The 23,179-nt window shown below is 46.3% G+C and overlaps 1 protein-coding gene across 1 annotated transcript; it reads right to left on the minus strand.

Moving 5' to 3' along the window:
- Positions 1-3,499: 3,499 nt before the first annotated feature.
- LOC310817118 (uncharacterized protein) lies at positions 3,500-19,949 on the minus strand. Its single transcript, XM_083687555.1, has 27 exons — positions 19,812-19,949; positions 19,372-19,432; positions 18,815-18,844; positions 18,497-18,670; positions 18,123-18,274; positions 17,901-17,990; positions 17,712-17,781; positions 17,429-17,592; positions 15,653-15,758; positions 15,457-15,486; positions 15,032-15,208; positions 14,723-14,880; positions 14,515-14,604; positions 13,770-13,811; positions 13,521-13,584; positions 13,125-13,288; positions 11,979-12,138; positions 10,351-10,423; positions 9,127-9,385; positions 8,677-8,752; positions 8,168-8,194; positions 6,949-7,116; positions 6,026-6,174; positions 5,640-5,735; positions 5,216-5,294; positions 4,787-4,950; positions 3,500-4,529 (listed from the first exon to the last, which is right to left on the minus strand). The coding sequence occupies exons 2-27, from the start codon at positions 19,430-19,432 to the stop codon at positions 4,320-4,322; spliced, it is 3,033 nt and encodes a 1,010-aa protein (XP_083543681.1). The 5' UTR covers positions 19,812-19,949; the 3' UTR covers positions 3,500-4,319.
- Positions 19,950-23,179: the final 3,230 nt, after the last annotated feature.

The raw sequence follows: 23,179 nt of genomic DNA on the forward strand, positions 1-23,179 counted from the left end.
GTTGAGATGGTGGTTGATGGTTGAGTTGTGGTTGATGGTTGAGATGGTGGTTGATCTGTGGTTGAGATGGTGGTTGATGGTTGAGATGGTGGTTGATCTGTGGTTGAGATGGTGGTTGATGGTTGAGATGGTGGTTGATGGTTGAGTTGTGGTTGATGGTTGAGATGGTGGTTGATTTGTGGTTGAGACGGTGGTTGATGGTTGAGTTGTGGTTGATGGTTGAGATGGTGGTTGATTTGTGGTTGTGGCTGAGGGAGTAGAGTAGTCATGGAAAGTTGTTCTGTTCTCCCGTCCACTTCCTGTGAGACATTCTAGACAACTGCTCTGCAGGTGGAGGCGGATTATCCTGCCTTATCCTACCTCTACCGTCTGACCTGGGTTCACTCTACCTCTACCGTCTGACCTGGGTTCACTCTACCTCTACCGTCTGACCTGGGTTCACTCTACCTCTACCTCTACCGTCTGACCTGGGTTCACTCTACCTCTACCGTCTGACCTGGGTTCACTCTACCTCTACCGTCTGACCTGGGTTCACTCTAACTCTACCGTCTGACCTGGGTTCACTCTACCTCTACCGTCTGACCTGGGTTCACTCTAACTCTACCGTCTGACCTGGGTTCACTCTAACTCTACCGTCTGACCTGGGTTCACTCTAACTCTACCGTCTGACCTGGGTTCACTCTAACTCTACCGTCTGACCTGGGTTCACTCTAACTCTACCGTCTGACCTGGGTTCACTCTAACTCGACTGGTCCTATAGATACTGGTCCTATAGGTACTGGCCCTATAGGTACTGGTCCTATAGACCCTATAGATACTGGTCCTATAGGTACTGGTCCTATAGATACTGGTCCTATAGGTACTGGTCCTATAGATACTGGTCCTATAGACCCTATAGATACTGGTCCTATAGGTACTGGTCCTATAGATACTGGTCCTATAGGTACTGGTCCTATAGATACTGGTCCTATAGGTACTGGTCCTATAGGTCCTATAGGTACTGGTCCTATAGATACTGGTCCTATAGGTACTGGTCCTATAGATACTGGTCCTATAGGTCCTATAGGTACTGGTCCTATAGGTACTGGTCTTATAGATACTGGTCCTATAGGTACTGGTCCTATAGATACTGGTCCTATAGGTACTGGTCCTATAGACCCTATAGATACTGGTCCTATAGATACTGGTCCTAAAGATACTGGTCCTATAGGTCCTATAGGTACTGGTCCTATAGGTACTGGTCCTATAGATACTGGTCCTATAGGTCCTATAGATACTGGCCCTATAGATACTGGTCCTATAGATACTGGTCCTATAGGTCCTATAGATACTGGTCCTATAGATACCGGTCCTATAGATACTGGCCCTATAGGTCCTATAGATACTGGTCCTATAGATACTGGTCCTATAGGTACTGGTCCTATAGGTACTGGTCCTATAGGTACTGGTCCTATAGATACTGGCCCTATAGGTCCTATAGATACTGGTTCTATAGGTACTGGTCCTATAGATACTGGCCCTATAGTTACTGGTTGACTGTATCTACTTTATCCTCAAGTGACGCCTACTTCTTCTCGTGCATCAACGATCAATATCACAAGCAAACATTATCAAACTGAGTGAAACAGGTCTTTTTGAACAGATTTGTAACCTGAGTTTTGTAAACAGAGAAATTAACTAAAGAGGTTTGATTAAAAAAGGTACTGGTCCTATAGATACTGGTCCTATAGATACTGGTCCTATAGATACTGGTCCTATAGGTCCTATAGGTACTGGTCCTATAGATACTGGTCCTATAGATACTGGTCCTATAGGTCCTATAGATACTGGTCCTATAGATACTGGCCCTATAGATACTGGCCCTATAGATACTGGTCCTATAGGTCCTATAGATACTGGTCCTATAGATACTGGTCCTATAGATACTGGTCCTATAGGTCCTATAGATACTGGTCCTATAGGTACTGGTCCTATAGATACTGGCCCTATAGGTCCTATAGATACTAGTCCTATAGATACTGGTCCTATAGGTCCTATAGATACTGGTTCTATAGGTACTGGTCCTATAGATACTGGCCCTATAGTTACTGGTTGACTGTATCTACTTTATCCTCAGGTGACGCCTACTTCTTCTCGTGCATCAACGATCAATATCACAAGCAAACATTATCAAACTGAGTGAAACAGGTCTTTTTGAACAGATTTGTAACCTGAGTTTTGTAAACAGAGAAATTAACTAAAGAGGTTTGATTAAAAGAAAAACTAAAACATCTATTTGCATTGTGTTCCATGTGTAGAATATTCCACATCATCTCACAGTTCCAAACCACACACACATTCACCCACAGATTGGATTGAATGTAATCTGGGTTTCATATTTCTATTTCACCTCAGCTGCTACTAACACAACTTTACTTATTTAAATTTCTACATCCAAGTTATTTAGACACTTTTATCCAAAGCGACCTACAATAAGTACATTTATCTAAGTAAGTCAATCAACTATCAGTCATCCTAAGTAAAACCTCCATAAATGCCATTGGAAGTCACAGTGCTGGAGAAAGGAAGAAAATGTATTCCAAGTTGTGGTAATTTGTAGGGTGTTAGGGGTGAGGAGGTGGAGCCCAGGTGTACCCTAAAATGGCGGGTCTTTAGTCTACGGCAAAAGATAGTTGACATACTCAACTTGACGATGTCTTTATCAGACCACCAGTCATGCCTACCTTCTAGTAGAGGCAGAAGGAACCTTCAGCCTGAAGGAATGCCCTCTCTCAATCAGAGGCAGAAGGAACCTTCAGCCTGAAGGAACGCCCTCTCTCAATCATCTCAATCACGTTTCTTCATCACAACTGCAGAGTACCATTTTCTAGAATGTTGACTTCATTAATCATAACTGTAGTGTACATCTTCTGGCAGGTTGGTTCTTGTGGCCGACATCATTGGTTTAAGTCAAAGCTCTTCTGTTCATTAGATAATAACAGGATCAAGAGCATCAACATGACAAACGAACAAAAACAACAATGACAAACAAGCTCTAGAATTACAGAGCTAACACCTCCAGTTAACCACTAGATACGCCCTCTATTCTGTACATACTAGGTCAGGAATCTTTTGGTGCAGTGAAACGTGACCCTCACTCCCTCCCTCTCTTTCTGGGGTTCAGCAGACTGTTATTACTGTAATTATATATGACTCTACTGGGAGAACATCAGGTGTCTAGCTAAGACTCCACACTACAAATGGGCAACAATGCAGTCTGAATGGGATTCTAAAACAGGGACGAAACGGCCGTTCAAACAATGCACTTCCTCATCAAACTGTTTTAGTACCATTTGACAGTGTTTCACACAGCTCAGTTATAGACTCTAGCATCCATGCTGGCTTTCATATCCAAGTCATTTACTAATGTCTACAACTACAGTACAGAGGCCAACTCTAAACTCCTCATTCCTGAAAACACACTCACTCCCAGCAAATGAACAGAACACTCAAGACAACATTCTACAATCAATAATAGGATAATTTATTCACATGTTTAGAAACATTTCATCCCGGTCTATAGGCCCAGATCATGGCTACACCTGGATATGTATAAGTGTAGCAGGTAGAACACGCTACAGACATTATGGGTCAAAAGATACTCAACACTGGTGTCATGTTACACCACACCTTCACAAACACCTGACGGAACCTTCAGCCCCAGAACACCTGAGATATAATATCATAGGTACAGATGTATGAGATATCATATATACCTGTGTTGTACCCGAGGGATCATGTCATAGCATATATACCTGTAATTTATACGCACACACCTGGAAAGTCAATTTGGAACCATCCTCACCTATAGAGGTGATTGGCAGTTCAGTTCAGACTGATGGCTTGAGATCAATAATTTAATACATTGAATAATACACATTAATTTAGTTATTAACTTCGATGTGTCGATCGCTTAAGGGAAACAGTGTAAACAGCTAACCAACGGAGGCATGGCCGTTACAAGAGAGACTTCCCCAACATGATTGCAGTTATCATTAAGGACAGTTATGATTACAGCACCAGCATCGGTTCAGCAGTGGAGCGTTGCTTTGGACAGACCTGGGATCAGAAAGCATTTAAATGATTTCAGAACATTTGAGCTCTGCATGGCATGGAACCCTTCCCAGCAAGCACTCCAGACAGGCTCAACCAAAGACTTAAATGACAAATAAGAACAGAAATACGTATTAGTGTCCACACAACGTGGATGTCTGCCATGTTTGAAAGCATTTCTGATGCTTCTAGACCCAGAGGTGAGTCAGGAGGCAGGCCCAGTAGCCTTACCCCCACCAGGGCAGGAGGGCCAGCAGGCCCAGGGAGAAGCAGGACACCTGGGAGGCTCCAGAGGTGGGAGTGGTGGTGGTGGCGGTGGCTGTGCTCTGAGTCTCCACCGCCCGCCCGTTCAGAGCCTGGCTGGGCCGGTAGGCATGGGTCAGCAGGGCAGGGCTAGCGCCAGGGGGGATGTAGATCATTGTGCTGAACATGTCGATCTGGGGGAAGAACATTACAGGTCAGAGGTTGTTAGAGGCCAGAGGAGAGGACGTGAGGAACTGAGTTTCTAACCATTTAGAAATGGCTGATCGACTCCTTTCAAATCAGACATGTTGAAGGAGAAGAGATCATATGTACAACCCTGTTGTTATACAGTAGGTCATGGAATGGAGGATATACACATATACCCCCAACATGTGTAACTGGAACCCTGGATCTGAGGTCAGATAATGGTACTATTGTTGCGTGAACACACCAGGTCCCGGCTGACTTTGATTGGCTCCTTGAACACGGTCCAAACCACTGCCTCGTCACACGTAGGGGTGGTCAGGCTGCCCAGGTAGCGGTAGTACTTGGTACGGTCCACTCCCTCCAGGAGGTCGTCCAATGAAATTGCATGAGTGATGTTTACATAATCACCTACAGACAAGAAGAGAGAAATGAGAGACAAATCTATTGGGCAAATATCACACTCTAATACCGATAGAAAATATTGCTTCAACACCAAGAAACTGCCCACATATACAGTTCAGAACATCCTTGTAAAGAAAAGGTGGGGAAAAAGAGCAAGGAAGAGGAGAGGGAAGAGAGAAGAGAGAGAAAGATAACATTATTGTGACTAAAATAACAAGGAACAAGAACTCCTTGAGGTTCATTCTGGATGTCCTCGTGGTCGTCCTCTCACCTGAGTTGGTGATGTTGGCCAGGTAAGAGGTCAGGGTCTTCCAGCTGGACGGTGTACCTGTACCATTACCTGGAGCTTCCTGGTGGAACACCAATACACAATCAAAACACAACAAAGGACACAAACACTAAAGGCAGCACATCAATGAACATAAACGACAAAGTGTTAAAAAGCATCATAGCAGAAGGTAAAATTGATCTGTGGAAACATTCTGTTTTGCTGCTACAGGTCAAATACATCTGTCTGGCCTGACCCTGTGATGCTGTAAGACAGCCCTGGGGAGGGGCCAGCTAGTCATGGTTTCTGCGCTATTGAAGATCCTGGACTAAAATCACTCAATAGATCAGACTTTAGTCTTGGATTAGTCTTAATCTGTGTCTGGGCCACCGCCCCTGAAGGTCACAGGTTAAAGGTTAGGGGTTACCTCGATGAAGAAGCCCAGAGCAGCCAGTCCAGTGGAGTCTGCCTTCGCTGCAGTCACGTTCCCGCCGAGGGACGTTTTGATGTTCACGATGTGCATCTGAGAGGAGGAGGAAGAGGAGGAGAGAAGAGGAGGAGAGTCAGATTAACACTTGATTTGAGAGAAGATCATCTGACTGACTAGAATGTGAACGTAATGAGGGAGGGAGGCTGGTGGAGGTAGAGATCGGAGGACAGGGTCATTATAATACATGGAATGGAACGAGGAATGGCATCACATACAGGACACACATTTGATGCCATTCTTTACTACGTTCTATCCATTACAACAAGCCCGTCCTCCGGTGTGTCTGTCCCCCCCCCCCCTCCCCTGGTGTGAAGGCAGTGTACCTCCATGGGATAGCGTTTCCCGTCCACGGTGTGTTCTGATCCGGGGACGGAGGAGCCATTTCCCCAGTGGAGGTGGAACTGGAGGCTGGTGTAGTCCTCCCCCAGGCCCCCCCCGGACACACTCACGCCGCTGGACAGGTCCACCCTGACTGGAGGACAGAGACGTGGAGAAGAGGGCCATTACTTCCTGGTTGAGGAAATGCAGTGAATGTGACCCAGGTGACTAGAATGGCTTCTTGTGTTAGTTAAGGTTTCTGTTTAATCATATTTTACTCATGGATCATAATAACTCCTACTGGCATTCAGCCAGAGTGGTAGAAGAGTGGAGCCAATGAAATTACTGCAGGCTTAAAATAGTTCAAAGAACTGTTTCTTGATTTACCCAATATAGATTTTTTATTGGACTAAGATTTGTAAGTGGAAAATGGCAGACAGAAAAAGGCAGTTTCAGCCCCAAATCGTCATGGCTACTCAAGCAAAACAATACAACTACCACACATTTGGAAAATCGGAAAAAAAATGTTTTCTCAAACTGGTTTACCCACACAGCGTTTAGTATTGGTAAGAAGTTTCACAGTAGAAGTTAAAGTATCTATTCAGATCGAAAATTAGAATCTTGGCGTTAGCCAATAGAAAATGTCCCCCTTCAGTGGCACCACTCTTCTAATAGAAGACTCTGGGTTCAGATTAACCCAATATGTATTTCTCTCCCTGAACATTGGCCAATCTTTAGTAGATGGAACAGCTGTTTCCCCTGAGCCAGGACAGGCAAATCAAACACACCTGAGGTCATTGACAGAAAACCAAGAAGAGACCAAACCCTGAAACCAAGCCCTGCCCTCCCCCCCACCCCACCTCCCGAACACCCTACCACCCCCCCCTCTCCTCATCAAACCCTGAATCCAAGCCCCCCCCCTCCTCACCAGTGTGGCCAGTGTTGACGATCTTCTTCATGGTGGAGTTGTCAGAGTAGCTGGTGAAGGAGAAGGAGGAGAGGCTGGCGTTCCCCTGGGCGGAGGAGGAGACGATGTTGATGGGAGACTGTCTGCTGCCGTTACAAAACGGGAAGTTGAGGGGCCACGTAGTCGCATCTGGACCAGAACCACAACATGGTCAATATCAACACAACAGAACCACAGCGTGGTCAATACAAACACAATGTACCAGAAACACCACAGCAGTGGCTTAAAGGGGCTATCTGGGGCCATCTATCAGATTTTTTTTAAATGATACTTCTGTTCACCATTGATTCTTGAAGAATATAACTTCTAAATGCCTCCTGAGTTTCCTTCAACCATCTTCTCCATCAGAATGCAATATATAAGCTTGATTTACCATGTCGTTTGTAAACAATGTAAAAGCTAAACACTGTATATAATAAACATCCTTTTCATCGTTCAGCTTTCAATCATTTGAGAGTAGTTTCATTTCTCCTGCCCCATCCCTCAGCTGTTTACCAAACATGTGGAGGGGTGACTGCTTTGTTGCTGTTGGAATCCCAGATTTCCCCTTTAAATGACAATGCAATACACTGCAGTGCAGAATCATTATCACAGAATGATGTCTTAATTGAACCTTTAATTAACAGGTTAGCCAAGAGGCCCAGCATTAAACTCCAGAACCCATTACAATCTAGTAGAAGACAGGACAGCTAATGTTGATACACCCTGGAAAGGCCTATCCTCTTCTTCTGAAATCCCTGTGACTAATTCCCAACTAAAAACTATTTTGGGCCCGTCTGGTTTAGCAACTTGCTCCTTGGGCGACACAGCGCATCGTCAGGCTCCGCGTTCACCTAATGAAACGAGTCATTGTTACTGAATGGAGGAGGCGGTTCCTAATCAACTGTCAGTGTTTCAAACTTTTAATCTACATCACAATGATCCAGATTATTTTTTTGCTACGCAGGATCAGATCTACCTGGCAGATTTTGAGCAGTATAGAGAAAGTCAGACAGCTCGATCTGATCATGGATAGCAAAAAATAATCCGGATAATTCAGATTTGGAAATACTGGGCCCAGACTGGGCATATGAATGCAGTTTAAGAGAAGCCATGGGGAGGAGAATGAGAAGCAAGGAGGCAGGTAGTCTTACGGTAACATCGTCTCCCATGAGGAATTGACAATAAAACGAGTACTTACTACACTCTGGAGCAGTGTAACACCATTCTGAAAACATGACGAGAAGAATTTCGTTAACAACAGTTTCATAGGAATAGTTCTTCATATGCACCTGCTCTGCAACATGTTAAACAGAGCAACATCCATACAGGTAAAACGAACTCACACAACACGCAGTAGAAACCTATTGTAAGGACCCTGAGTGAGGCCCGTTAGCGGCTCCGCCAGCGGGGTTAATTCCCCTGGTGTTGGAGCCAGTGAGGCCCGTTTGGAAGCGGAACACTGAGTTCGATACCTGCTTAGGCCAAGCTGCTCGCTATAATATCCATACAGGTGAAGATTTACACACTTAACATATCCATACTGGTTTTAACATATCCATACTGGTTTTAACATATCCATACTGGTTTTAGTCATTATAGCAAAACCTTAGAAAAAAAACTGCTAGATTACCAAAATCATTTCACTCCATCACTTACGGCTGTATGGATGCAGGTGATAACATAACTGGTACTGAGACTCAAACTCACCGGCGCTCTCCGTGGCCGCTCCCACGGCGGGCAGCGACACGGACACGACCACCAACACCAACACCAGTCTATTCATCTGGGGGGCAATTAACAACATCATGACGGCATGAATATCCGGATCAATTTAACATCTTAATACGTCTAGTAAATGTAATATGTAAAAAAATAAAAGTTAGGATATGTCTCATAAATTAATACATGTCTTGCAATCACAAGAGCCAGACCGCTGCTAGACACACACCAGCTACTCCATTGCGCTCATCCGCTGATTGTACGCAAATATTTCATATATATATATATATATATATATATATTTGTTTAGAAATATACCAATTACCACATCTACCCCTTAAAAATCTAACAGTTGAACGTCTGGTTCAACGCTTCTACAGACTTGAAGAACTATTTTTTTTTTTTTTTAATTGAGTGCCTAATTGAAGCCAATCTTACCTTCATGCTGCAGCTGGTTACCTGTCCTGCACGCGCTCGGCCTCCCTGTCTTATAGGCCTGACGACGAGGGGATGGACACGCCCCCTTGACCTGACGGTTTCCTCCAGGGGGGAGGGTGTGGGTGTGTGTGTGTGGGGGGAGGGGGTGTGTGTGTGGGAGGGTGTGTGTGGGGGGGGGCACAAAAGAACTGTCAAGTCATCTTCATGATCATAATATCCACATCTAGAAACACAGCAGACATTCAACACAATCAGTGAACTTCAATAAAAGGACAGTTCCATACATGGAGTTCCATGTCTATCCTAAGTCTACATGTGTGTTTCTGCTGCTGACTGCTGGTGATGATTCTGCACAGTTACTCCGTCCACAATGCACCATTTAACAATAATAATAATACAGTTTTTTATTTATATAGCACCTTTCAAAACAGTGTTACAAAGTGCTTTACAAATGTGCCGATAAAAACTCTCAGTAGGAAAACACAACACATTAAAACCAATAAGGGCAGCATCAGCTAAAGGCCAACATGAGGTTTAAAATAGTGATCTTTCTAGTCTAATATCCTCACATAGTCCACAGGTTTTAAATGAGCAGAATCAGAAACGTTTGTGTTCCGTCTCCTCTCCTTCCTTCTGTGGTTATGTAACAGGGTTCTAACCCAGGTCTCCCACACGGAGGACACAAGTGTCTCCCATTAGGCCAAGAGGACGTCAGGGCTACCTCATCACAAGCATGATTCTAAACCACCTCCGCTACACGAACAAGAAAACACAATATTATTCTGCTTCTTGAATATTAAAACCCAAGCAATCATGCAGCTCCTCGTTGTTTCCCCCGAATCACCCAGAGCAGGAAGTGTTGCTCCTTTGGGCCTCTGGAGTGGAAAAGCGTTTTTATCTGGAAATCCTTGCCAACATCCTTGAGTTGTGTCTATACAGCGACCTGCAACCTGCTTGAGGCAGTATCGTCCTGGAGGCTGACGTCGTCATGTCAGGAGACAGGTGGAGGACAGACAGGTGGAGGACAGTAGACAGACAGGAAGAGGACAGACAGGTGGAGGACAGACAGACGGAAGACAGACAGGCGGAAGACAGGTGGATTAGACATGAGGTTGCTGTGGTAAATTAGCAGCAGATTAATACGTCATCAGATGTTTACCCACATAGGTACTTGGTAGATAGGCTGTACATCCCCAAAGCCAAGTATCCAATCACATGACTAACAGAGACATGTGTTCCTCCACACTGAGGCCAGAGGGAGCAGACAACACCTGCCTGGCCAGGGTGGCGCTGCTTTCTGTCTGAACAAAAGACACAGATAGAGATTGAGATTATCTGAGGTAAACAATGAGGGGGATGGGGGGAGGAGGAGGGGGGGGGGGTGGGGGAAGGCGGTAGTGATAGTATCAATGGCACTTGAATTTGTGACATCCTAGAAGTTATAGTCTCACACACACACACACTTCTTTCTCTCTTCCCTGCCTAATGAGCTTTTTTGAGTTTTTTTTTTGTGGCACTCTAGAATGTTGACTATTCATCCCAGGCACTGAAGCAGTTAAGATGGGTGACATCTTCACACACTTCTTTCTCTCTTCCCTGCCTGATGAGCTAGTTCTGCTGCTTTCCCTGACGTGTGTGTGTCTGTGAGTGTGTTAGAGCGTTTGTGTGTGAGTGTGCATGTGTGTGCGTTGCATCTCTCTCACCACCCTTCCCATCAGTTGTGTGACTGATGTACCTGTTTATCAAGCACATAATTTTTACAAAATAAGGCATTTTTTAAATGGCACTCTAGAATGTTGACTATTCATCCCACGCACTGAAGTGGTTAAGATGTGTGACATCTCGCAAAACATGTCAAACCGGTCAGAAGCCCTGCTTGGGCAGGGCTCCAAAACAGCAGAATTCAGTTCAGTGATACAGATTAAAAGTTGACCCTTGATGACAGATGATCCCACACTGATCTCCTATGACAGGAACACAGCAGGCGTGTTCTGGGTCTGTAGATACAGGTCAATAGACCTGGGAGAGACAGGCAGAGAGGGGTTCATATTTCTAATACTGAATTTATTAGAGAATCAATGTGGAACTACAGCTGACTGTTTCAGAGAGCAGCCATGTTGTTGTGAACAGTTTGTCTTATAGCTTCTCATTAATTAGCTTAGATGATCTGATCAGACATTATTAGATCATAAAAACAGCAACACATGAGAAAAAACCTCCCAGAATATCATTAAGCTTCGAAACGTACAAGAAGGTTGTTTTTAACAACATCAATAGAAAGTTCTAGAAAAATAAATCCAATTGCAAATAACCTCCCCTCATATTTTGCAATCAAGATATATAAAACCTGCAATCAAGATATATCACATTAGATAATACTCAACAAAATGCATTCTACTGCTAATTCATATACTGCTTACACTGCACTACTTATACTATACTGCACTACCTGTATATACTGTTCACACTGCACTTTTCTGCACTTCTGGTTAGACGCTAACTGCATTTCATTGTCTCTGTACTTGTACTCTGCACAATGACAATAAAGTTGAATCTAATCTAATTCATGTTTCGTTATCAACCATTACAATGTAATCTGGTCCTGCCTGTTCTACCTGCTAACCAGCATCCAGATGCCACATCAGCTCAGGTGGTTAACGCTAGCTACCTGCTGTGGAATGCTTCAGGTGAACAACATGGAAGAACTCCAGTACTACAGATTTGACAGATTTATTTAATTAAAGTGCAAAATAATTGTTTTGTCTTCATCACCCTCCCTCTGATGAGGTGGAACAACCCTGGTCTGTCAGGGAGCCGGGAGAGAGCCAGGGGGAGAGCCAGGCCAGATTAGCCCATCAGAGACAAAGAGCAGAGACAGGAGAGGAGCAGGAGGACTGTGATTGGTCCAGGGAGGGTGGGGGCCATGGCCGTGGTGTAGACCTTCCTCCCGTTCAGGGGCTGCTGATGGCGAAACACATTGTGGTAGCCAGCGTAGGTAGGGAACATCTTCATCTGGGGGGGGGGGGGGGGGTGGAGTAGTTAGTTGCAGCATTCTCCTAAACCTGAGGAGCAAAGGCTTCTGGTTTAACTACGCAGTTCAATAACGCAGGAAATTGATTCATTGTACTTTGTGAGTATGTTAGGGTTGAGTATGCTAGGCTTGAGTATGCTAGGGTTGAGTATGCTAGGATTAGCTGGATGCTGTATGAACCTCAACGAAGGGTTGAGGTAAATAAGTGGGAACTGAACAGAACGAGGAATGGTATCAAACATGCTACATTACAATGAGCTGTCCTCCGATTTCTACCTCCACCAGCCTCTGCTTCAATACAGGAAGTGACTCAGCAATGCCGTTTGACCTCAACAGACCGACAGGATGCAGGAACGTTTGTAAGAGGGAACCTCCCACATAAGGTACTTTGATCTCACTGGTTCCCAACCCAGGACGCTGGTAAAGAGTTCTGCACATGCCCAGATGGAGGGAGCAGGGATGATGTCATGGACCAGTATAATCAGGTGACCTGGTAGGACAGAGCCAGCCTGGGTTGGAATGAGGAGCGTGTGGCCTGGCCTGGGTCAGGGGTCAGGGTCAGGGTTCTGTCAGTCAGGTCTACCAGCTGTTCCTGACCTCTGGTCTGAGGTCTGCTTTAGCCTGTCTATCAGGCTATGGCATCAGTCTGAAGGCATTCCCTGACGTACATCACTGTAAAGATAAGAGATCTGGAACCTCTGCATTTCTTTACGCTACTACCACTAGGGACACACACGTGCACACATGCGTGTGACTACGTGCACACCGTGGTCACACACACTCTCAGTCCACCTCCTCTCAAAAGTAGTTTCCATATTTCCGGGGAGAAAACACACAAAACCTTCTCAGACTAAGAGGTTGAAAGGGCCTCTTAAAGGATTATCCTACGTTGCAACAAATCGTCTTTTGAACCTGTATTTTCAAATACAGTTCCCCCCCTAACATCACAATGGTCTGGTCCACTCACCAGCTTCTTGTTGACTCTGATTGGCTGTTTGAAGACGGTCCAGACCACCGCCTCGTTGCAGGAGGGGGTGGTCAGGGAGCCGTTGTAGCGGTAGTACTCGCTGCGGTCCACGTCGCCGAGAAGGTCGTCAAGGGAGATCTCCTTGGTTACGTTGACTGTGCTGTCTGAGACAGAGAGGGGGGGGGGGGGGGAGAGAGGAGAGGAGGGAACTAATTATCAGACGTATTCTACAACCAGATATTATGCTAACATGCTACAGTATCAAATTATGTAACATCGTTTTTGTGTCAAATAAATCTATACCTTATGTAGCTAAATATATCCTGTATCTTATGAAGCTAATATTAATGTAATTCTGTGGTGTATAAAGACTACAGGTCACCTATGCTAGCTCACCTATGTGTTGAAGGGAGGACAGGTAGGAGGTGAGCTTGGTCCAGGCCTCTGTGGTACCTGCCATCTGGAGAGACAGAAAACATGGAGAGAGAGACACACACAGACACACACATTCCTTTAACATTAGATCCTGAGGGCAACATAGTCGTAAAGTAGGTCATAGGTCAAAGTTCATAGACCTGCATGACTGCATTCTAGTGAGGACTTTCTGTATCACACGTCCTCCATGGTGAAACAGTTCCTACTTACCTCACTATGGATGTCTGTACTACCACCCTCACCATCTGTGGCCTGGGGGGGAGATGGGGTATTACAAACAGGTGAACAGGTTAGTTAGGTGTCCTGGTTTAATGCACGCGCACACACACATTCACACACACACATACATTCACACACACACACACCTTCTCTATCCAGAGTCTCTATTGTATCATATGGTTATGTATCTGTACGGCATAATGATGAAAGGGGTCTGCTAGTCAGTCACATGACAATTCTCTGGACCAATGATTTGGCTGCCTGATGTTTGACTGACAAAGCCCTCAACCAATGATTTGGCTGCCTGGCTATTAATAGGCAGGAACACCGACTTGATTGTCAGTCAGTATCAGGCAAAGCCCTGTTGTTCTCCTTTGATTGACATGCACAGGCTACTACTGCCATGTCCCCTCTCAATGTTAACCTCCAGGGTAGCCACAGCTTTGGGGTCTCCGGTATATAACGTGTGCCTCTCATATGTAGTTGGACTGAGTTGCCTTTCTTTACCCAGTATGCGCTGTGTGCTGTATGATACTATTTTGCTTGGACAATAAACTTGTTGCTTGACTAAATGCTTTTGGAACGGCAAGACATCTCCTTTCACAAAGGTGAAATTCCTATACTATGTACCTCTATGAGGAAACCCAGTACAGCCAGGAGGAGTCACTATGACCTCTATGTACCTCTATGAGGAAGCCCAGGACAGCCAGGAGGAGTCACTATGACCTCTATGTACCTCTATGAGGAAGCCCAGTACAGCCAGGCCAGTTGGCGTCTCTAGAGCCTTCTCCAGTGTCAGGTCCTTCCGCAGGTTCACAATGTGCATCTGCAGAGAACAGTTACACACACACACAACTACAGTTACACATACATACATTACATTCACAATGTTAGTCACATGACCACAAGACTGGACACATTCCAAAGTAGGTGTACACACACACCTCCATAGGGAACCTCTTGTTGTCCAGGGTGTGTTCGGAGCCTGCAGAGTCGGCCGATGAGTCTCCCCAGTGGAAGTGGAACTGGAGGGTGGAGTAGACCCCCCCCAGACCCCCCCCTGAGACCTCCACCCCACTGCCCTCCTTCAGCACACACTTCACTGTTGGGGGGGCAGACATACAGTCACAACACTATCTCTGTTGGCCATTTACAGAAGGAGCACACCCTCTCTGTCTCTTACCTGAGTGTCTGTATTAACAGGTGTTTCATGGTACCTGTCTAACAGGCGTTTCATGGTACCAGTCTCTTACCTGAGTGTCCAGTGTTGACCAGGTGTTTCATGGTGTGTTTGTCGTTGAACTTGGCGTAGCTGAACTGGACCAGCTTGTCGTCGACCACGGCGCTGGACGTCTGGATGTTGACGGGGGACTGGCGCTCCCCGCCGCAGTGGGCATGGGGGAGAAGGTGCCACATGGCCTGAGGGAAGCCTGGACACAGAGAGAGAAAGGCTGTTACAAGTCTGGGAAAACACACACGCACGCACAACACGCACACAACACACACAACACACAGCTGAACACTAGTTATTTAGTGAGGGAATGGCCTGTTCCTGTCCCTGGAGCTTCCTGATGTGAGTTTCCAGCTGAATCGTGTGCCTCACACATCCTACAGAGTGGCAGGGAGATGGACTACAGAGACAGGGCTGGGGAATCATGGGAAATGGAGTTGTACTAACCACCGTGGCCATCATAGCTCCAAGCATGACCTGGCGGAGAGGAAGAGAAGAATCAAAACATTTACGTTTATGACTTTAACCACTTCCTGTTTCTCATAACTGCTGAATCAGTTTCATTATAAATAAATAAAAGTATAAAAACAACATTTCATTAATCATTAACATAACTGCTAAATAGTCTTGTTGACCCTCCTACCAGCAGGGGGCAGTACAGCCGGGGAGGCGTAGACCTGGCGTCCGTTCAGATCCTGCGTTGGCCGGCTGATGCTGGTCAGTCCTGTCTTCTTTGGGAATCTGTCGATCTGAAGAGGAGATATCAGGGTTATACTCACATAAAACATTCAGATAATATTTACTTTATCTTCTGACTGACTGTTTCAAACACAGGTTGTCTGTGAGCTACAAGACAGTGCTAGCCTGCTGAGAAAGCAGGGGCATTAGCATGGGGAACTCTGCGGCCAGAGATGACATGAGCATAGCTAACCCAACCAGGGGAGGCTGGTGGAGGTAGAAATCAGAGGACGGGCTCATTGTAGTGCATGGAATGGAATGAGGAACACACATGTTTGATGTGAAATGTGATAAGGAGACACACTAGCAGGTGACAGAGAGAGACAGACAGACAGGACAGAGAGATTAGATTAGATTAAACTGTCATTGTGTAGAGTACAAGTACAGAGACAACGAAATGCAGTTATGGAAGACTGTGATCCATCACACCAAGGCAGCGATAGCGTGCTGCCAGAGGGAATGCAGGTGTCTATGATGGTGCCTGTGACACTGAGACCTCATGGCCAAGACCGACAGACAACCAGGGAGATGGAGGAGCAGATTTGGAGACTCTTGGGGCTCCTAATTAGTGTTAGGCTGTGTAGCACTTTGTGACAATGACAAACCCCACGGTCATTTTAGAAAAAAACCATTTGCATTTTGGCATTTAAAAATGGTCAGCCCCCAAACCCCTGCCTCATCATTCCGCTCTTCCACCTCGGCTGGCCACCTGGCACCGCCGCCTCTACGTGGATGCAGCAGCCGCGCTACTCGGTCACGGCTTTTCACTGTCTTGGCGCCCCCTGGTGGAACAAGCTTCCCACTGCTGTCAGGACTGAGTCACTACCAATCTTCCGCCATAAACTGAAGACCCATGTCTTCAGGCTACATCTTAATATTCCCTCCTAAAGACCTCTTCACCCCCCACTACAACTTTCTCTACTGTAAATAAAGGAATTTAAAAAAGTAATTATTCCTTCTAGTATTGTGACTGCCAATAGCACCTGTTCCTAGCATGGATTACTTTGTCTTCTGATGACTGATGGAGAGATGATTCACTTGCTTAGACAAATGTATTTGTTGTCAGTCTCTTTTGGACCTCAATCTTAGACCGGTTTGACAGTCAGTCAGACACTGTGCAGTCCATCCTGCAGGAAGTCTGCTTCCCAAGGAGGTGGAGTCATTTCCTTCTTGAGGATCAGAATACAGATGATGTTTCCTGCGTTCAGGACACCATGTCCCCTCAGGACACCATGTCCCCTCAGCACGTTCAGGACACCATGTCCCCTCAGGTTCAGGACACCATGTCCCCTCAGGTTCAGGACACCATGTCCCCTCAGGTTCAGGACACCATGTCCCCTCAGAGCGTCTGATGGATCTATGATGTAACTGAGATCTGAGGAAGACTGGATGTCAGAGAGGAATGTGGTGTCTGGATCACATCTGAAAGGCAGTTTCTCAACTGAAACACGACTCCTCTCCTCTGTCCCCCACTCGCCTCCTACTGAAGACACATTGGAGGAGAAGATCTAGACTCCTCCCCTTAGATGTCCTCCTCCAATGCTTTTTGAGGAGGAAGCGAGTGGGGGAACGAAGGAGATGTGAGAAAAGGCTAAAGTCAACTAGAAAAATAAGTTACAGAAGAAACTTTGTAGGCTTGCAAAGTCTTATTTTTGTAGTGGAAAAGACTCCTGTGACTCACCAGCTCTCGGCTGAGTGTGATTGGCTGCTGGAAGACGGTCCAAACCACCGCCTGGTTGCAGGAGGGGGTGGTCAGGGAGCCATTGTAGCGGTAGAACCTCGTGAGGTCCACAGCTCCCAGCAGGCCACTCAGGGAGATGCTGGAGTTGATGGGAACTGTAGTGTCTGTGTCAGGGAGAGGGTTACGGTTAGCAGGCCACTCAGGGAGATGCTGGGGTTGATGGGAACTGTAGTGTCTGTGTCAGGGAGAGGGTTAGGGTGTGTTGAGTAGAAAAGGAACCTGCCACTGGTTGTGAGGTTCATCAGGTAGGATGTGAGGTCCTGCCATGGCTGTGGAGTACTCCCATTGTCTACCTGAAGAGGAGGAGGAGGAGGAGAGGGAGAGAGAGAGCCATTATAGTTATTAGAGAGAGTTGTGTGTATTTAGGCTCATTATTATGAGAATGTAGATATGTTCAGTCATGCAGACGTACGGTGATGAAGAAGGCCAGAACAGCGATGCCCTCTGGGTCTGCCTGGGACTCTGCTACTGTCAGGCCCTGCTTCAGACTCACTATGTGCATCTGGACACAACAACAACAGAGATGATATTAAACAGCAAAACATAATAAAACAAAGTTGGAATTCTGGAGGAAAATTATGATGCATCAATAAATTAGCTTTATGACTTTACATTTACAGTATCTCACACACACCTCCATGGGGTAACTGGATCCATCCATGGAGTGTTCTGAGCCAGGGTGGAACATGGTGTCCCCCCAGTGGAGATGGAACTGCAGGGTGGAGTAGGACCCATTGAGACCCCCCCCCTCCACCCTCACCACCCCCTCCTCCAGCACCCCCTTCACTAGGAGAGAGAGAGAGAGAGAGAGAGAGTAGGACCCATTGAGACCCCCCCCCCTCCACCCTCACCACCCCCTCCAGCACCCCCTTCACTAGGAGAGAGAGAGAGAGAGAGAGAGAGAAGGACCTGCAGAGACCCCCCCCCCCACACCCCCTTCACTAAGAGAGAGATATCCCAGGTGAGTGTGTGTGTGTGTATGTGTCCAGGTGAGTGTGTGTTGCGTACCTGTGTGTCCGTTGTTGGTGAGGGTCTTGAGGGCGTGGGGGTGTGTGAAGTTGAGCAGGAGGAAGTTGTGGAGGCCGGGGTCCGTCAGGGCGAGGCTGCTGGAGATGTCTATAGGAGACTGACTCTGGCCTCCACACTGCTCATACACGCTGGACCAATGGGAAGGGCTGTTCTCTGGGAGGGAGAGAGGGGAGAAAGAGAGGAGTGGAGAGAGAGGGAGAAGGAGAGAGGGGATGTCATACCAAACTGACAGAACACTACCAGAGAACACTAACATCTTGTTGTGTGTGTGTGTGTGTGTGTGTTAGTTCCTCTTACCACAGCCGTGGTAGCACCAGTCGCCCCCTCCTGGAGAGAGACAGACAACAGGTCATCAGGTCAGAACTCAGCAGAACCCAGAGGTCCAGCCTGTCATCCTGACTCAGCAGTGACCTCAGGTCATCATAAAGCACTAGATGCTCAGATTGACATTAGCTGGATTAACAACAGCATCACCTTTAATCCATGTTTTAAAACGTATTCTTGTGTGATTGACAGGTTGAGTTAGGACACCAGTCCCTCTGCTGGGAGGGTTGGGACAGTTCAACTGGACCCACAGCAGATCACAATAACAGAGTACAGCATGTCAGAGGGACCTTCCTGCCACTGAAACACCCTACTCTCTAACTGAAACACCCTACTCTCTAACTGAAACACCCTACTCTCTATTGACGCCATCCTGAGCCCACAGAAGCATGTTGCCATCTCACACTGCCTGCTCAGTTTCCGCTACTATAACTCAAAACATCTCCTACCCTGGTCCTCTAGTCTGACATCTCCTACCCTGGTCCTCTAGTCTGACATCTGTTGTAGAAGGATGTTAGGATGTAACTCACCATTTGCCTGCACAGAGATTGTCAGGCTGCACACACACAACAGGAGGGAGAAGAGACACATCTGCACAGGAAGCACACACACAAGAAACACACCAGTAACCATCAGTCATCTGAGGGGTGTACCTGTCTTAATTCATTATATTGTGTGATGTATTGTTAATATAATGTATTTTAATGTGAGCAGGGCTCCCATGAATAAGACACCTTGGTCTCAGTGAGAGACTCCAGTACACACACAGGTTTAATAATCTGGACATGAAACACACACACAAGAAATTAAGAAATTTAAATCCATGCTGTAACAAGACAAAAAAGACAGTTGGATTTGTTCATCTAAATTAAAATATACAACATCCAACTACATAATGAGATGACTGTTCTTCATTTGCTCTCATTTTGATTTAAACAAATCAAATGGTGAAGACATTCATAAACCTTACCTTCTGATCCTGGAGAGTTCCTTCTATGAAAACAGAGGGGTGCTATATCAGCATAGTCCTGGAATGAGAACAATAAATAATAACAAGTAATAATTCTCCCAAATGATGGATAGATCCCTCTGGGAGGAGAAGGAGAGAGTGTGGAAATGGAGGGGTAGAGAACAGATCAAGGTGTTTAGGAGTGAGGGATGAAGGGAGGAGGGAGGGATGGGGGAGGAGGAGGAGGAGTATATACACACAACAGTTCATCAATAGAGGAGAGAGAGGGAAGGGTGGAGGTAGCATGACTCAGGTGAATCAGGCAGGTGGGTCTGGAGGTCAGACAGACAGACAGGTGGGTCTGGAGGTCAGACAGACAGACAGGTGGGTCTGGAGGTCAGACAGACAGACAGGTGGGTCTGGAGGTCAGACAGACAAAGAGACAGACAGACAGGTAACGTGACTAACCGACATAGCTGTGTGTGTCTCCTAAACCCTTAGAAGGACACTCAACCTAAGATCAACTCATTCCCTAAACCCTTAGAAGGACACTCAACCTAAGATCAACTCATTCCCTAAACCCTTAGAAGGACACTCAACCTAAGATCAACTCATTCCCTAAACTTGCTTAATTTGCACGTCAACTTTAGATCAGTGACGTCCTCCACGATTCTTCTGTTCTGTATATTTGTTTGTATAAATGTTTTTAATTGTGACTCCTGACTGTAAACTAAGTTTCCCATCTGGAACAACAAAGTAAAGTAAACTGAACTGAACCCAAGACCCTGCTCCTTACCATACCTGTCTGTCCTAGTGTGTTCACCCCAGCAGCAGGACCCTGTCTTCTAATGATTCTGATCTGCTCATTGATTTCAGCTGCTGTTATTGTGACATCACAGAGCTGCTGCCAACACTTACCAACAGGAAGTTGCTGCCAACAGTTACCAAGAATGTTGAATCCAGAGTGTTCTAGAAGGAAGAGTGGTACCAATGAAAGGCTCCACTTTCTATTGGCCAAATAGTTCCTTTACATCATATGAACTGATATACGGGTAAAACATCTAGATTGGGTAAATCAGGAAGCTGTACCAGGAAGCTGTATGGAACTATACACACACACACACACACACACACACACACACACACACACACACACACACACACACACACATACATACAACACACACACAATACACATATACAACACACACACACACACACACACATACAAGACACACACACACACATACACATAGCACACACACACACACACAACACACACATACAACACACACACACATACACATAGCACACACAACACACATACATACAACACACACACACACACACACAACACACACACACACACACATACACACATACACACAGACACACCCTAAGGACAGACAGAGGACCTTAGCAGAGCTGGAGGGCTGAAGAACAGAGGGATGAAGAACAGAGGGATGAAGGAAGAGGTAATGTAGCAGAGGAGTGTGTGATTGTATCAGTGACAGAGACAGCCTGGGTGGGTGAGTGTGTTTACGGTCATCGCTTCAGTGTTTCTACTAGAACCACACTCAGCTACACCAACAACAAACACACCTCCTTTATCCCTCTTAACCTCCCCCTCATCCCCCTCATCCCCCTCTCCTCCTCCACACCTCATTAGCCAGGTCAGGTGTGCTCTGGTCCTGTCTGGGGCGTTTCCAGCCTTCCAGGTCTTCAGATGGTCGTTCGCTCAGACAACCCCAGGAGACCAGAGGCCCTGAACGCCAGGGGAGGCTGGGGAGGTAGAAATCAGAGGACGGGCTCATTGTAATGCATGGAATAGAATAAGGAATGGTACTATCTACATGTGTTTGATACCATTCCTCATTCCATTCCATGCATTACAGTGATCCTGTCCTCTGAGTTCTGCCTCCCCCAGCCTCCCTTCGTACAGTAGGGCCTGTCTCCTGACCAATCACACAGAGGGCCTGTCTCCTGACCAATCACACACAGGGCCTGTCTCCTGACTAATCACACAGAGGGCCTGTCTCCTGACCAATCACACACAGGGCCTGTCTCCTGACCAATCACACAGGGCCTGTCTCCTGACCAATCACACAGAGGGCCTGTCTCCTGACCAACCACACAAGGCCTGTCTCCTGACTAATCACACAGAGGGCCTGTCTCCTGACCAATCACACAGGGCCTGTCTCCTGACCAATCACACAGGGCCTGTCTCCTGACCAATCACACAGGGCCTGTCTCCTGACCAATCACAGAGGGCCTGTCTCCTGACCAATCACACAGAGGGCCTGTCTCCTGACCAATCACACAGAGGGCCTGTCTCCTGACCAATCACAGAGGGCCTGTCTCCTGACCAATCACACAGACGGCCTGTCTCCTGGAATAGAAATCAATCATACTGTACCTAATGGTTAATGCCTCAAACAGCTGGTTCAGAGACCTGTTTAGGAGAGGACTCAGTGGGTGTTGGTTCAGACCTCTTTAGGAGAGGACTCAGTGGGTGTTGGTTCAGAACCTGTTTAGGAGAGGACTCAGTGGGTGTTGGTTCAGACCTCTTTAGGAGAGGACTCAGTGGGTGTTGGTTCAGAGACCGGTTTAGGAGAGGACTCAGTGGCTGTTGGTTCAGAACCTGTTTAGGAGAGGACTCAGTGGGTGTTGGTTCAGAGACCGGTTTAGGAGAGGACTCAGTGGGTGTTGGTTCAGAGACCGGTTTAGGAGAGGACTCAGTGGGTGTTGGTTCAGAGACCTGTTTAGGAGAGGACTCAGTGGGTGTTGGTTCAGAGACCTGTTTAGGAAAGGACTCAACAGTATAACAGATTACCTGCATAAAGCTTCACCACAAAAAACAAACAAAGACTTTCACATTCACAGATGTTTATTTTCATCATCCCCTTTTATTCCGATAGCAAGTTGTTTCAGTAACAACATCACAACATGTTGACCAAATGGTAGCATACATATTATGATACAAATCATATTTCTGCTATGTTAATCCTTCAGTGTTTAGTCTGTCCCCTAGACAAGGATCACAGCTACGCTGCTTCACATGGTGCTATCGCTAACCAATAGCATCCTGCCACTTAACTTTGCAGACAGCACAGTGAGTAGACAGACTCTATGTAGCGCTATGCTGAATGAATGGGGAGGCTAGCGCTATGCTAACTCTGCTGAATGAAAGGGAAGGCTAACTCTCTGTAGGTGAATGAATGGGGAGGCTAGCGCTATGCTAACTCTGCTGAATGAATGGGTCTGGGCAAACAGCTGGGAGTAGGATAGAATAGAACAGCCTAAAAAAAGAAGAGAATAGTCTAGAACAAAAGAGGATATAATATATAGGCACTTAAAATCAAGTTGTTTTCCATCTGGTTGAGTGGAAC

This window comes from Argentina silus, assembly GCF_951799395.1.
Source record: "Argentina silus genome assembly, chromosome: 16".
In the NCBI taxonomy this organism is placed as follows: Eukaryota; Metazoa; Chordata; class Actinopteri; order Argentiniformes; family Argentinidae; genus Argentina; species Argentina silus.

What these genes read in the sequence shown, in the direction of transcription:
- LOC310817118 (XM_083687555.1), bottom strand. Translation starts at nt 19,432, where the DNA reads ATGTGTCTCTTCTCCCTCCTGTTGTGTGTGTGCAGCCTGACAATCTCT. An exon ending in GAGCTATGATGGCCACGGTG is followed by an intron (nt 15,209 to 15,456) that starts GTTAGTACAACT and finishes CTCTGTGTCCAG; the next exon opens with GCTTCCCTCAGGCCATGTGG. An exon ending in TTACACTGCTCCAGAGTGTA is followed by an intron (nt 7,117 to 8,167) that starts GTAAGTACTCGT and finishes GTTCTGGTCCAG; the next exon opens with ATGCGACTACGTGGCCCCTC.